Raw genomic sequence first — 12,625 nt, 5'->3', positions numbered from 1 at the left:
ATTATTGCAGTTATATTTCGCAGTCAACAAAAAATCTGAAGACAAAACTTTTTTTGGTTCAAAATAATACCTATTGTAATGGAATTAAATACACAGACACACAAAAAGAAGTGGCGTGACCGACACACTACACTAGTATATTCCCATGTATTTTTTGGCCGCTGTATCCAAATTCGAAGTCCGAATGCTCAAATTTGTTCTTTCTATGAGTTATACTCAAAAAACGACTCAAAACACGAATTTGACCAAAAAAAAATAAAAAAAAATTTTTGTGACATAACAATAGCATATATGTCCATGTATTTTTTCCCGCTAAATCCGAATTCGAAGTCAAAATTTACAGATTCGCTCAAAACTTTGAGATAAACTTAAAAAATGGCTCAAAAAACCGAATTAAAATCAAAAAAATTTTTATGAAACTACACTACTATATTACCATATACTTTTTCCCGATGAATCCTAATTCGCAGTCAAAATTGACAGATTTGCTAAGAAATTTGAGATAAGCTCAAAAAATTGATAAAAAAAGCGATTTAAAATAAAGAAATGGAAATTTTTTACTATGACACTACACTACAATTTTTACATATATTTTTACACTCGTATCTTGCATTTGAAATCAGAATTAAACTGGTCAATTGTTGTAACATAACAGTAACGAAACGCCTCAAAATTTTTCTGTAATTAACTAAATATAAGCCAATAGGTCACACAAACAAAAATCTTTACTTCATTATATTATTTCAGCCTGCGATATAAGTCATTATGTTAGATTTTAGCAATAAAATGCTTATTCAAAATTCTATGCGAAAAAGTACATTCTGAAATAATCTTACACTATGAATTTTATAAAATATTCAATAAAATATAATTTTTAATTTTAATTGCTTAAAAAATATTTTTTAATATGTACGCACTGAAATTCTAAGATATTTAATTGTAATTTAATATTAAAAGGAAAATTTAGGGTTCCATTTTTTTGCCCAGAAAATCAAATAAGAATTATCTTGTACCAAAAATTAAAATAACATTAATAAAAGTAAAATTTAATTAAACTCTTTAATTTTTATAACATAACAGATTTTCTTGTGTGAAAATGACAATTAGCTTGTGAAATTATTACTGAAAGTAGTAAACTTTTTAAAAATTATTTCGCAACAATTTTAATCGAAATAATAAAGGACTTAAAAAGTAAATTTCCGGTATAATTTCAGACTTAATTTAAAACAACCTTAACACCGGATCGTCGGATCAGACTCAAAAGAGCCGGACAAAATCTACAGAACATATACTTAACGTGAAATCTAACATGATCGCTCAACATTTCTGAAAATGTGTTGTTCATCCAAAAAACTAAAAGTGGTGTCCAGCCTAGAGAAACCGGCTCCATGTAAATCATGCCGCAACGAGAGACTGTCGCCGGTGATGCAACCTAATTAAAAGAATTATTTATAAATAAATAATAAATAATAGTGAATAATAAATATCAAAGAGCAGTAAATAAAATAACTAGAAATAGATTTAATAAAATAGAATAATCAAATTGAAATTAAAAACTACAAAATTACCTCGAGATCCATTGGTTCGAAAATTAAATTCGTAGTAGGCGAGAGTTGAATAATTTCGTCCGACATAAGACAAAGCTTTTTGTTATCGTCCAAAACGGTATTTATATTCTCAATCCAAACAGCGTCAACCGGTCCATCGAATACCAACCATTTTCTATTATCATTTATCGAATTTGCAAACGATCGGTAACTCACGGCAAAAATGCCATCGCTCTATTCGTGAGACGCAGGATCAAAATTCCCATAGAGTTGACATGTCTAACAATCATCATCTCATAAATTTGTTGCACCTTCTCTAGAAAATAATCCGTGCACTGAAGAATTGTTACCACGTTGTATTGTTAAAATTTGCTACCGATTTATTTAAAATATTTAAGCTTAAATTTAATTTTGTTTTAATACTTTAAATGTTAATTTAACTTCAATTTAAATTTAAATTCAATGAAAAACAAATTTAATTTCGGGTTGAATTTTAATTTATGTACAAATTTATCTTTAATTGCAATAAAACTTTAATTTCAAGTTAAATTTCAATTCAAAACCAACTCGAATTTTATTTCCATTTACATTTGATTTCAATTTCAAATCAGTTTATATTAAAATGAAAATTTAATAATATTTTAATAATTTCAATTGAATATCGATGGAAATGTATAAGTTTAAATGAAACTTGGATAAAAGTTTAAATTCGATTTCACTTTAAAATTTAAATTCAATTTAGATTTGATGTAATATTTTAAACATCAATTAAATTTCGTTTTTAATTTAAAGTCGTGTTTGCTTTAAATTTAATTGTTAGTACAATTTTATTAAAATTTTTATTTTGCTTTACATTTCAATTCAATTTAAATATTCTCGAAAATGGAAATTTAATTTCAAAAAATATTTTTAATCTATCTCAATGTAATTCTAGTTAATTTCTAATCGAAAATTTAAGGAAACATTGAAAAACAAATTTATATTAATTATAAATATGACAGGAATTAAAAATTTGAATATCGAAAGAGAAATTTAAATATAAATGTAAAAGTTTAAACATGAATGTGAATTTAAATCTAATTGAAATCATTTTCTTGAATTTTACCTAAAGTAATGCGATTCTGCTTCGATAATTTTCCACGAATTATTAAAATGTCATTTAATTCCTTTTGACATTGATCAAAATAATTTTGAAATGCTTGCAGAGGATTTTTATCAGCAATCGACACCTCAATTTGCTGAGTCCAGTATAATTGACTGACGCAAAGAACCGTTTGTCCCGGCCACTCAAGAATCCAAATTGTCCTCTCTTTCTTTGGATAAGCTTCAATTGCTTCCTGAACTTTGTGCCTGACACTTTTTCTCATGTCGACTTCCAATCCCACCAGCCATTTTTGAACTTGACCACGAACAGCCGCTGTTAATATTAAATCAACAAATTCAACAATCTCACGACATCATCGCATGAACTATCAAATCATCATCAAACGTCAATTTCGCTATTCCCTCGAAGCATTTTTTCAAATGCGGCTGTACACTGAAAAACATTTTCAATTCAGACAATTTATTTTGTAAACAAATTATTTTCAAAGAAAATAAATGTTCAAATATAAAAAAATGTTTTTATAAACAATATTAACAAAACTATTTAAATATTAATAAAGATATTAAAATATTAAATTAAAGTATAAAAGTTATGGAATTTAGATTTGATCACTTTAATTACCTAGTTGGATCTTTAGTTTCGGAGAAAATTTCCAATAGTTCATCATTGGAGAGAAAGAAGAATCTCGGGAAGAAGAGTAATTTCTTCTCCCACAACCTGTTAAACAGCAAATAAAATAAACAAAACTAAATAAAAATAGGTTTCAAGATTGCAAATAAATGAAATAATTCCACCGAAAATTATTCTAAGAAGAGGAAAAAGAAAAAATAGAATTATTAAAAAATGTTTAAAAATAAATATAAAGAAAAACAGAGAAAGTAAAATAAAATTTAAGGGACTAAATAACAATAAAAACAGACGAAATTGAATAACAAAATTCGAATAAAATAGTAAATAAATAAAAAAAGAGTACAGAAATAAAAAAAATATAATAAAAGTAAAGTCAAAATAAAATAAAAATAAAAAACAGAGGAGCAAGAATAAAAGAAAATAAAAGTTAAAATAAAGTAAAAAGACAAAATAGAATAAAAACAAAAAGCCAAGTAAAATAGCACGTAATAAAAAATAAAATTGTATGAAAATATGAAAAAAAAGATAAAATAAATAAAAAGAATAAAATTCAAATAAAATAATTTAAAAATACATAACTAATAAGTTGATTAATTAAATCAGTAGTTATTAAAAAATAATTACGTCTATGAGTAATAATAATAATAAAAAACAAAGAACTCACATAATTTCGGTCTCAAAGGGTTTAATATAAGGCGAATTTTTATGGTAATGGCTTTAGTGATGTGATCATAGAGCAATACTTGAATGTCATCGACACCAGCAACAACATAGGTTCCAATATTTTTATAGGGATTCACGGTAAACACCATGTCGGACAAATCTTTATGCATCCTATGAATATTCTTCTCTAGAGTACTCTCCTTGCTTGCACTCTCCGAAATGCCTTCAAACTTCTCCACCAACTGATCAAGATTCATGTCCAAAACTCTGCCTGGTGTCAAATGTGCATCGACTTTAATTGGAATTTCAATTATTTCCGAAATCTCAATGCCGTTGTTTAATTCCCTGATTGCCAAGTGTCATTATCACTGGCATATGATCTTTGAAATTTTCTATCTTCTCTGTCAGCATACGCGCCAATCTCTTTGATTCTATTTCTTGAAATGATCTCTCAAGTTTAAAGAGGGTTCTGAAAAAAATTGAAATTTCTTTTATTTTCTACCTATTATTAAAATCAATTAAATATAAAATAATTATTATTAATTAAACGAATTAAACGCAGCCCATTCAGATTTAATATTATATGTCTGGTTCAAAATAATACCTATTATAATGGAATTAAATACACAGGCACACAAAAAAAGTGTCGTTGCCGAGACACTACGGGGAAGTCAAATCGAAAGAAATGCTGATGACGTGCCACCTAAAACGTTTTAAGAACCTTATTAAAAAATACATGTGTACATTTGTCCACCTTTAAATTACACATGTAATTTGAATTTTAGTATTTTTGTCAAAGTTTCTAAATTTGTTACACGTGTAACAATTTAAGAAATTTCCAAAAAAATCAAAGTTATAAAATTCAAAGTTCACATTACACGTGTATTTACACATGTAACAATTTTCGAACTTAAAAAAATCAAATTTCAAATTACACATGTATTTACAAGTGTAACAATTTTAAAAATTTTGACAAAATACAAAAATTTATAATAATTTTTATAAAACTTCTTCTCAACAATTCTCAATTATTTTTTCTATTAAAAAATAGGAGGGAAGAAATAAGAAAAAAACATGGACAAAGAAGAAAAACATAAAAATTTGTTCGTATTTAAATAAAATTATTAAAGAAAATTCAAGTATTCAGAATTTTTTGGAAAAAATTAGTTATTTATTTAATTATTCTACTTGCCTGCCGTTTCTTCTCTGCTCTTACATATTCTAAATATGACAACAATAAACTTTGAAAATCGGCACTACAGACACCATGGAACACAAAACATAACCTCATTTATTGAGACAGTTGTACCAACCCAAAAAGTACATTGGTCGAGGTATCACGACGCAATTATGCCAACCGCAAATTATTAAACTTGTTTATTTATGATTATATCAAAATAATAATAATTTTATTTCATTAATAATTTTTTTTACAAAATTAAATAATAAAAATTAATTATTATTATTGTGATATAAAGTAATAGTAAAACATTTTATATTGTCAAAAAGAGAAATGTGCAAAAAAAATGTTAGTAAAAAAAAGCGCCACGAGATAGCACCAGCTGATGGATGTTTTTTTTGTAAATAAAAATGTAACCCCAAATTACAATAATAAAATTAATTGTCACTAAAAAATTAATTTCTTTTTTTATATTTAAAATAAATATTGCATCATTTTTCAAAAAAGTTGAAGAATATTTTTGTGATACTTAAAAAATGCATTAAAATTAGAAAGAATAGAAACTAAGCAAAAACACGGCGAGAGGGCAGCACCTGTCAAAACCATTTTGAAAAAATGACATTTAGAAATTGATAAATTAAATTGTTGTTTTTAAATAATAAAAGCTATAAAAATCTATTCAGCAGAATCACTTATTCATTTCACAATAAAAATGGTTAATTTATAACTTAACCTTATTTAATTTTACTCAATTTAAACAATTACAAAAATTTGTCTTTGTACTTACCTTTGACAAAGATTATTAAATTGTGTAGTTTTTTTCTTTAATTTATTAAGAATAAATGTTCAATTTTAGTCAGAAATTTACAATTAAATATTTTCTATTTATAATTATATTAAAAAATGAAAATTTACTTACTTCTGAAGGTTATGGATATTAAAAAAAATTTTATTCAATTTCATAAATTACTGTTCATTAATAAAATAAAAAATTTTATGTAATTACTAAATAAATATTTATTTTCCTTATTTACAATTTATTTAAGCATTTTTTTAAAAGAAAAATAAAAAAAAATTAATCTTACCGAGAGTTGAACGCAGAATTGCAATTTACAAACCCGATGTGATTGCCAATGAACCAATCGAGGAGTTCTTTCTGCATTTATTTAGTTATTATTTAAGGGAAATTCATTTTGACAGTCGAAAAAAAAATTGATCCTGAAATCAATCAAAGGATTGATTTCAGGATCAATTTTTTTTTCTCTTTTCGTAAACTGAAAAAAATGGTTATCAAGAATTTATTAATTGCTAGTGGTTTTAAAAAATTGAAAGAAATTTTGAGAGTGAAAAAATAAATTTGTAATTTTAAACAGCGCTACAAGATGGCAGCTGCTGACGGGCAATTAAAAATAGAATTGATTAAATATTTTATATTTTTCATTTTATTTAACAATAAATTTTTAATTACAATAAAATAAAATTTATGTTTAAAAAATAATTAATTTTAAATTGATAATCATTAATTAATTAATCAATATTGTTTAATAAATATCATCAAATTAATCTGAAAATGATGACACTTTTTTGTAATCTTTTACACTTACCTCTTAAATAATCTTGCGACACCTTTCAATTCTTCATTAAATTACACCAACTTTATTTTTTACTTTCACAAATATTACTTAAAAAAAAAAAATTTAGAATTCGCGTTTGACATTTCTAGTTTTGGTAAACAAACTTTTTTTGAAATTATTTTCCGTTGGAACCAACCGATAGCACAATTCAGTTTGAATATAGGCTTTTGTTTTTTCAACTCCACTTTTTTTACAATCAGACAAGTTGGTCGCACGACTAAAATGGCGACCCAACAATTGTCACTCATTGTCAGTTCACGCAATTTTAATTTTCAATTTATTCAAAAATTTCTCAAAATTTTACAAAACAAAAAAAATAGTCCGCTTCTACACAACATTCTGAACCCGGGGACAAAATATTACCTGCGATTTACCGATCACCCTGTATATAGTTTAATTTAGAAATTATAAAACGAATTAGTGTTTTGAAAAATTGTAAATACAATTTTTGAAAATAGTTTAATTCCCGTAAATAATTTAAGAAGATTCAATTAAATTTGCAATTAATTGGAAACTTTGTCAAATTTTATTTTCGGTATTTTTTTCAAGGAAATTAATTTTTGTCGAATACATACTGTTTGTTAATTGTATTAAGAATTATATTTGTTTACGTGTGAAAGTATTATTTTTATATTCAATCGTATTTTTAAAGAATTCTAATAAAAATTTGAAAACTAATTGAATTTTAGAAAAATTCAGAATTGAAATTAAATCAGAAAAGAATTGTGAATATTTTTTATGGAAATCAGGGAAAAGTTAGGGAAATAAAGAATCAAATTACAAATTACAAATTTCTTATTAACTATGAATTAATTATTACAAATTAGTAATACTACTTACTAATTAATAATACTAATTACTCATGAGTAATACTACTTACTAATGAGTAATACTACTTACTAATGAGTAATACTACTTACTAATTAGTAATACTACTTACTAATTAGTAATTACTTAATACAATTATTAATATTCTTTATCACAATTACTAATTTTTTATTATTTAATAATTATTGTCTTTAATAACCAATTACGAATTACTTATTAGCTTTTGATTATTACTTATTAATTACTAATTACTTAACAACTATTAATTATTAATTTTTAATTACAAAGTAACTTTCAACTACTAATTTCTGTTTATTTAGAAACTTTTAATTATTATTTGTTAATTACTAGTTTCTCATTAACTAATAATTATTAGTTACCAATTATTAATTATTATTATTGTTATTTATTAATAATTATAAATTACTGCATACAAAGCCCAACCCTAGCCGATAATTGAATAAAGTCGGATTACAGCAATGGAAAGTGAAAATAAGAAGCAGTCATTTCAATTAAGAAAATGGCTCTATCGACCATATTTTATAAATGTATCCAAGAAAAATAGAGATCTTGGCAAAGATTCTGCAAAAGAGTTGTTAATAAATGTCGGTGGAAGACGGTTGAAAAAAAAATTGCATACGTGAGAGGGTTTTAAGGTAAAAGGGAGAGAGAGAGGTTTGAATGAATTTATTTATTGACAAGTAGGTGTTTCTAGATGCATTTATACACCTTTCCGTATATAATATATAATTGCTTTAAAAAACTTTGAGCATAAATCGTCTTGGATAAATAATATGAGTCGGCAATAATTGCTATTGGGACTATATCGAGGAGGGTTTTATTCTACGCGATGAGAAATGCCATTTCAAATGACACGGACATTAAAATTATCCGCATTAGACATATAAAATATCCATTAGGTAAATTATGACGTCGAATGCGTATTAATCTCGCTATCGTCGTGTATATATAATAAATGTTGCAACAAAAAGTAATATTATACTGACGTGTCAAAGAGAAGGTACAGATCGTCGACCTTCGAGGGCAAACTCGCTCTATTGCAATAATATAGTGTGCACTCTATTCCTAAATCGACATAAATTAATTTATTTTTTCGAAAAACGAAAAAAAATTCTTATTTTTCTATATATCACAAAAGCCGCACTTTTGCCCGAATGTAAATTCGATTCATTGTTTCCTTACAATTTAACTTAATTTAATCACAATTTAATTTTTTCATCATATACAATTTACAAATATTTTTATAGAATTTAAATATATATTTTTTATACGCAATTTCAAAATATTTTTCTATTCAATTTAAATATTTTTTTGCAAAACAAAATATATTTTTAATAAAAATATGTATTATATTGACAAAAAAAGTATTTTTCCCAAAAAAAAAAATATTAATTTTTCAAACAGAATATTTTGCATAAAAAAATATTTTTCAAACCAAATATTTATTTCAAAATAAATAAAATAACATGTATGTTAAGGGTTCAAATAAAATATTTAAATATGTCAATAAATAAAATGTTTTATTTTTTTACTTTTCAAAAAGTAATACTCACTCGGAGGGAGAATAAATATTAAATTTTGTAAAAGTATTTTAAAATTTGGAGAAATTTCCATATAAAATATACTAAACATTAAAAAAAACTTATGTGAACTTTAGTATAGTTATATCAAATATCAAGAATATTAATTAAAGTTGAATATAAATTTACTAAATTCCACATAAGTTTTTTTAACGTTTAGTACTTTTTATATCAAAATTTAGCTTTGTCGTATTTTTTCCCCAAATTATAAAATTTTTTTACAAAATTTAATATTTATTCTCTCTCCGTGTATTTTACAAAGGAAAAAAAAATATTTTTCAATAGAAAGATTTATTTTGTCAAGAAAAAAATATATCTATAGGTATATAGTATTCTTTAAAAGAAATATTTATTTTTTGAAATTATTTCCCAAAAATATTTTCAAAAAAAGACTTAGGTTATAAAATAAAAATAATTTAAATGTTTTATTTTTTTGTATAGGTATGTAATTCTTTTCTCGTTTTATTTTTTTACTTTTCAAAAAGAATTTATTGCAAAAAAAAAAAATATTTTGCTTCGAAAAGAAATTTATTTATTTATAGATGGAAATATTTTTTGCTAAAAAAGAATAATGTTAAAAATCTCTCACCCCCTTTTAAAACTAATTTTATTAATTTAGTATTAAAAATTACAAAACAATACAATACTTTCAAGAATATAATTTGAAAAATAAGAAAATAAACAAGAAAAACAGTAATTTATTTTTACAGTGTCTTAGGAAATAATCTCTTTAGAGGAGAATGTTACGTTCTCTATCAACTTTTTTTTACGAGAGAACAAATAACAAAAATTTTAAATTAGAATGAAAGAAAAAAGAAAAGACATCCAGCTCCGAGTAAATATATATAAAACGTAAATAGTTTTTCTTTTTTACGATCCTCGCCAGTGAAAATTGTCTCCATGTCAGGGCAGAAATAAAATAAAATCTAATTTCTATTTATCTTGAAGGAAAATTCATAAAAGATGATGTTTCATATAAAAATAGAAAGTAAAGTTCAAAGCACCTGTCATATAATCAAGTGCAAAGAAAAAAAAATAATGTCAATAAATTAATAAAATTAAAAATAGTTGTGCAAAAAATTGAGGAAAAAGTGTACCGAGAAGGAAGGGGTTTAAAAATAGAATGAAAATAAATTTTTTAAAATCTAAAACAGAATCTCGCGTGTTGTGTGAAGTACTGTATATATACATATAACCTAAGGGCGTTTATCGTGATCGTCTTATTCGTTTATCTGACCGACATTGTTCTTCCCCGGTTGGTTGACCTCGTGTATTTTTTAGTGAATAATCATGAGAATCACTTTACGAGAGAATATTATACCTTTATTTATTTATATACATATTTCAACAGAGCAGTTTTTGTAATAAATTAAATAAATAAAACAAAACCTACACAGTGTTTTTTGTTTTTGAAATATTTAGGTAAAGTAAAAATTAATTAACACGGAATTTAATAGAATTTAATGAATCTCTCGACATCTTATAATCGCAGTAAAAATTGTTAAATTTTAACTAAAAGCCAAAAGTTAGTCACTAATTTAAATCCTGACGGATTTAAATTAGTGACTAACTTTTGGCTTTTAGTTAAAATTTACAAATTCGTTAGTAGAGAAAAATGTTAAACGATGAATCAGTAAATTTTAACTCATTAAAATTTTAAAATCGTCATAGTCACTAATTGAAATTTAAACCAATTCAGATTTAAAGAGTAAAATATGTTAAATTTATTTTAAAAAAAGGAAAAAATGACCCCAGATCGTAAAATATGTTCCAAAACGAAAAAAAAGGAAAAAATAACTTTTTAAGAATAATTTCAAAAAATTATTTTTGAGTCAAAAAGTAAAAGGTGAAATTTGTAATTTTTTCGAAAATTTCTTTCTCCATTGGAAAGAACAGTGTCAATGTATGTGCACCTGATACGTTTGGGGAAGAAGCAGAGAGGGATGTGCTTTTATCGATGTGGAGCGAGAGGGTTTGTATTTAACGCGGGTAAAAATTTCATTTATATGAGCTGCATAAAGGACCGACAAGCTTTCGAGGACTCGGCTGTTCTCGGAAATTTTCGACAATCATCGGACGTCCTCGGCCTGTGGGTGAACGTCCGCTCACTGGGACAGTCGTCCGCCGCCTCCAACTCGTATATATATATACAGATATACACATAATGTGTATTTTTATTATTTATATATAGATATATACAGATATTTATATTTTTTATTTTTTATATATACAAATTTTATTTGGAATAAACAAATTTATAGAAAATAAATGTTTATTTATATACTTGGGGGTTGACCCCTACTGTCTATTCGAAAATAGTGATATAGGCAAAGAAGCAATTTTTCCGCAAAAAAAAATCAAATTCTTTCTGAAAGGTGTAGTTTCACGCTAAGAGAAAACAGAAGTGAAACAGAATTAGAAAAAGAAACGTTTTGTTATAAACAATTTTAATGTTAAAAAATTTGCAAATTTTTTTTTTGTCTGAGTTTAATTATATGACAGAGAAATTTATTTTTAATTTCGGAAAAATAGTATTTTTATTATATTTTTATTACTACAGTAAATTGTAACTTAGTTACATGCAATTTTTAACCATAAAAAAGAAATTTAAAGACGCAGTTCTAAACTGCAAAGGAGGCAGACACAAATCTATGTCTGCGTCCTTTGCAGTTTAGGACTGAGTCTTCAACTTCTACACTCCAAATCAAAATTAGTGAAAAATTCACTAATTCACTTCATTTCAATTCAATATGGATGAGTTTTATTTGATAAATCTGTGCTTTTTACTCTCTAAATTTGAATTAGTAAAGTTTGACTAATTATCAGTACAGAATTCTACTAATTTCTATAGTAAAAATCGAGTTATCGATAAGCAGTAAAAATGTACTGATTTAATTAGTGAAATAAGTCTTTAAATCTAAATTTTTACTCTTTGAATCTAAATTAGTAGTTTTTCTACTAACGAAAGCGAACAGATTCATTTACTACTTGAATTAGTAACAATTTTGAGTGAATTTTAGTAAAAAAAGCTACTAATTGCTAGTAGAGATTAGAGAACTACTAATTTTTTTAGTCAGTCATATTTTTTATTATTTCAAATTAGTAATCCGACTTACTACATGAATTAGTAGTTTACTACTAAAAAATAAGGCAAAACTGTTACTAATTCAGTTAGTAAACAAAACGGCACTCTTTAATTAGTAAACAAAATACTATTTAAAATTCAGAGTATAAAATTCTACTAACAAATTGTTAAATTTCACTTTAATTATTAATTATTTTCATGGGCGACTTCTGTCAATTTTTACTACAATTTAATTTAGTTTAATTTAAAATTTTTTGATTTTTAATTAAATTTAGTAAAAAAAACTACTATTTTAAATTTAGGGTGTAAAATTCTACCAAAAAATTGAAATTTTTCGCTAATTGTTAGTCAT

The 12,625-nt window shown here is 24.7% G+C and overlaps 1 protein-coding gene across 3 annotated transcripts; it reads right to left on the bottom strand.

Annotated features, from left to right (window-relative positions):
- Positions 1-1,035: 1,035 nt before the first annotated feature.
- LOC122502717 (dynein axonemal heavy chain 7-like) lies at positions 1,036-4,858 on the bottom strand. Of its 3 annotated transcripts, XR_006301661.1 has the most exons (6): positions 4,550-4,857; positions 3,947-4,414; positions 3,274-3,369; positions 2,653-3,084; positions 1,569-1,861; positions 1,036-1,432 (listed from the first exon to the last, which is right to left on the bottom strand). XR_006301661.1 is itself a non-coding variant. In XM_043612888.1 (5 exons), exons 1-3 carry the CDS (start codon positions 4,200-4,202, stop codon positions 3,068-3,070), a joined length of 369 nt encoding a protein of 122 aa, XP_043468823.1. In that variant the 5' UTR covers positions 4,203-4,858; the 3' UTR covers positions 1,036-1,432; positions 1,569-1,858; positions 2,653-3,067. The 3 variants fall into 3 exon arrangements, 2 of the variants coding, with proteins under 2 accessions (XP_043468823.1, XP_043468822.1); XM_043612888.1 differs by having other exon boundaries at positions 1,569-1,858; positions 3,947-4,858; XM_043612887.1 differs by having other exon boundaries at positions 1,037-1,432; positions 3,947-4,858.
- Between the last annotated feature and the right edge of the window lie 7,767 nt (positions 4,859-12,625).

The sequence above is a fragment of the Leptopilina heterotoma genome, unplaced genomic scaffold (assembly GCF_015476425.1).
Source record: "Leptopilina heterotoma isolate Lh14 unplaced genomic scaffold, ASM1547642v1 Lhet_237, whole genome shotgun sequence".
NCBI lineage: Eukaryota > Metazoa > Arthropoda > Insecta > Hymenoptera > Figitidae > Leptopilina > Leptopilina heterotoma.
This window is presented reverse-complemented; position numbering and strand designations above follow the sequence as displayed.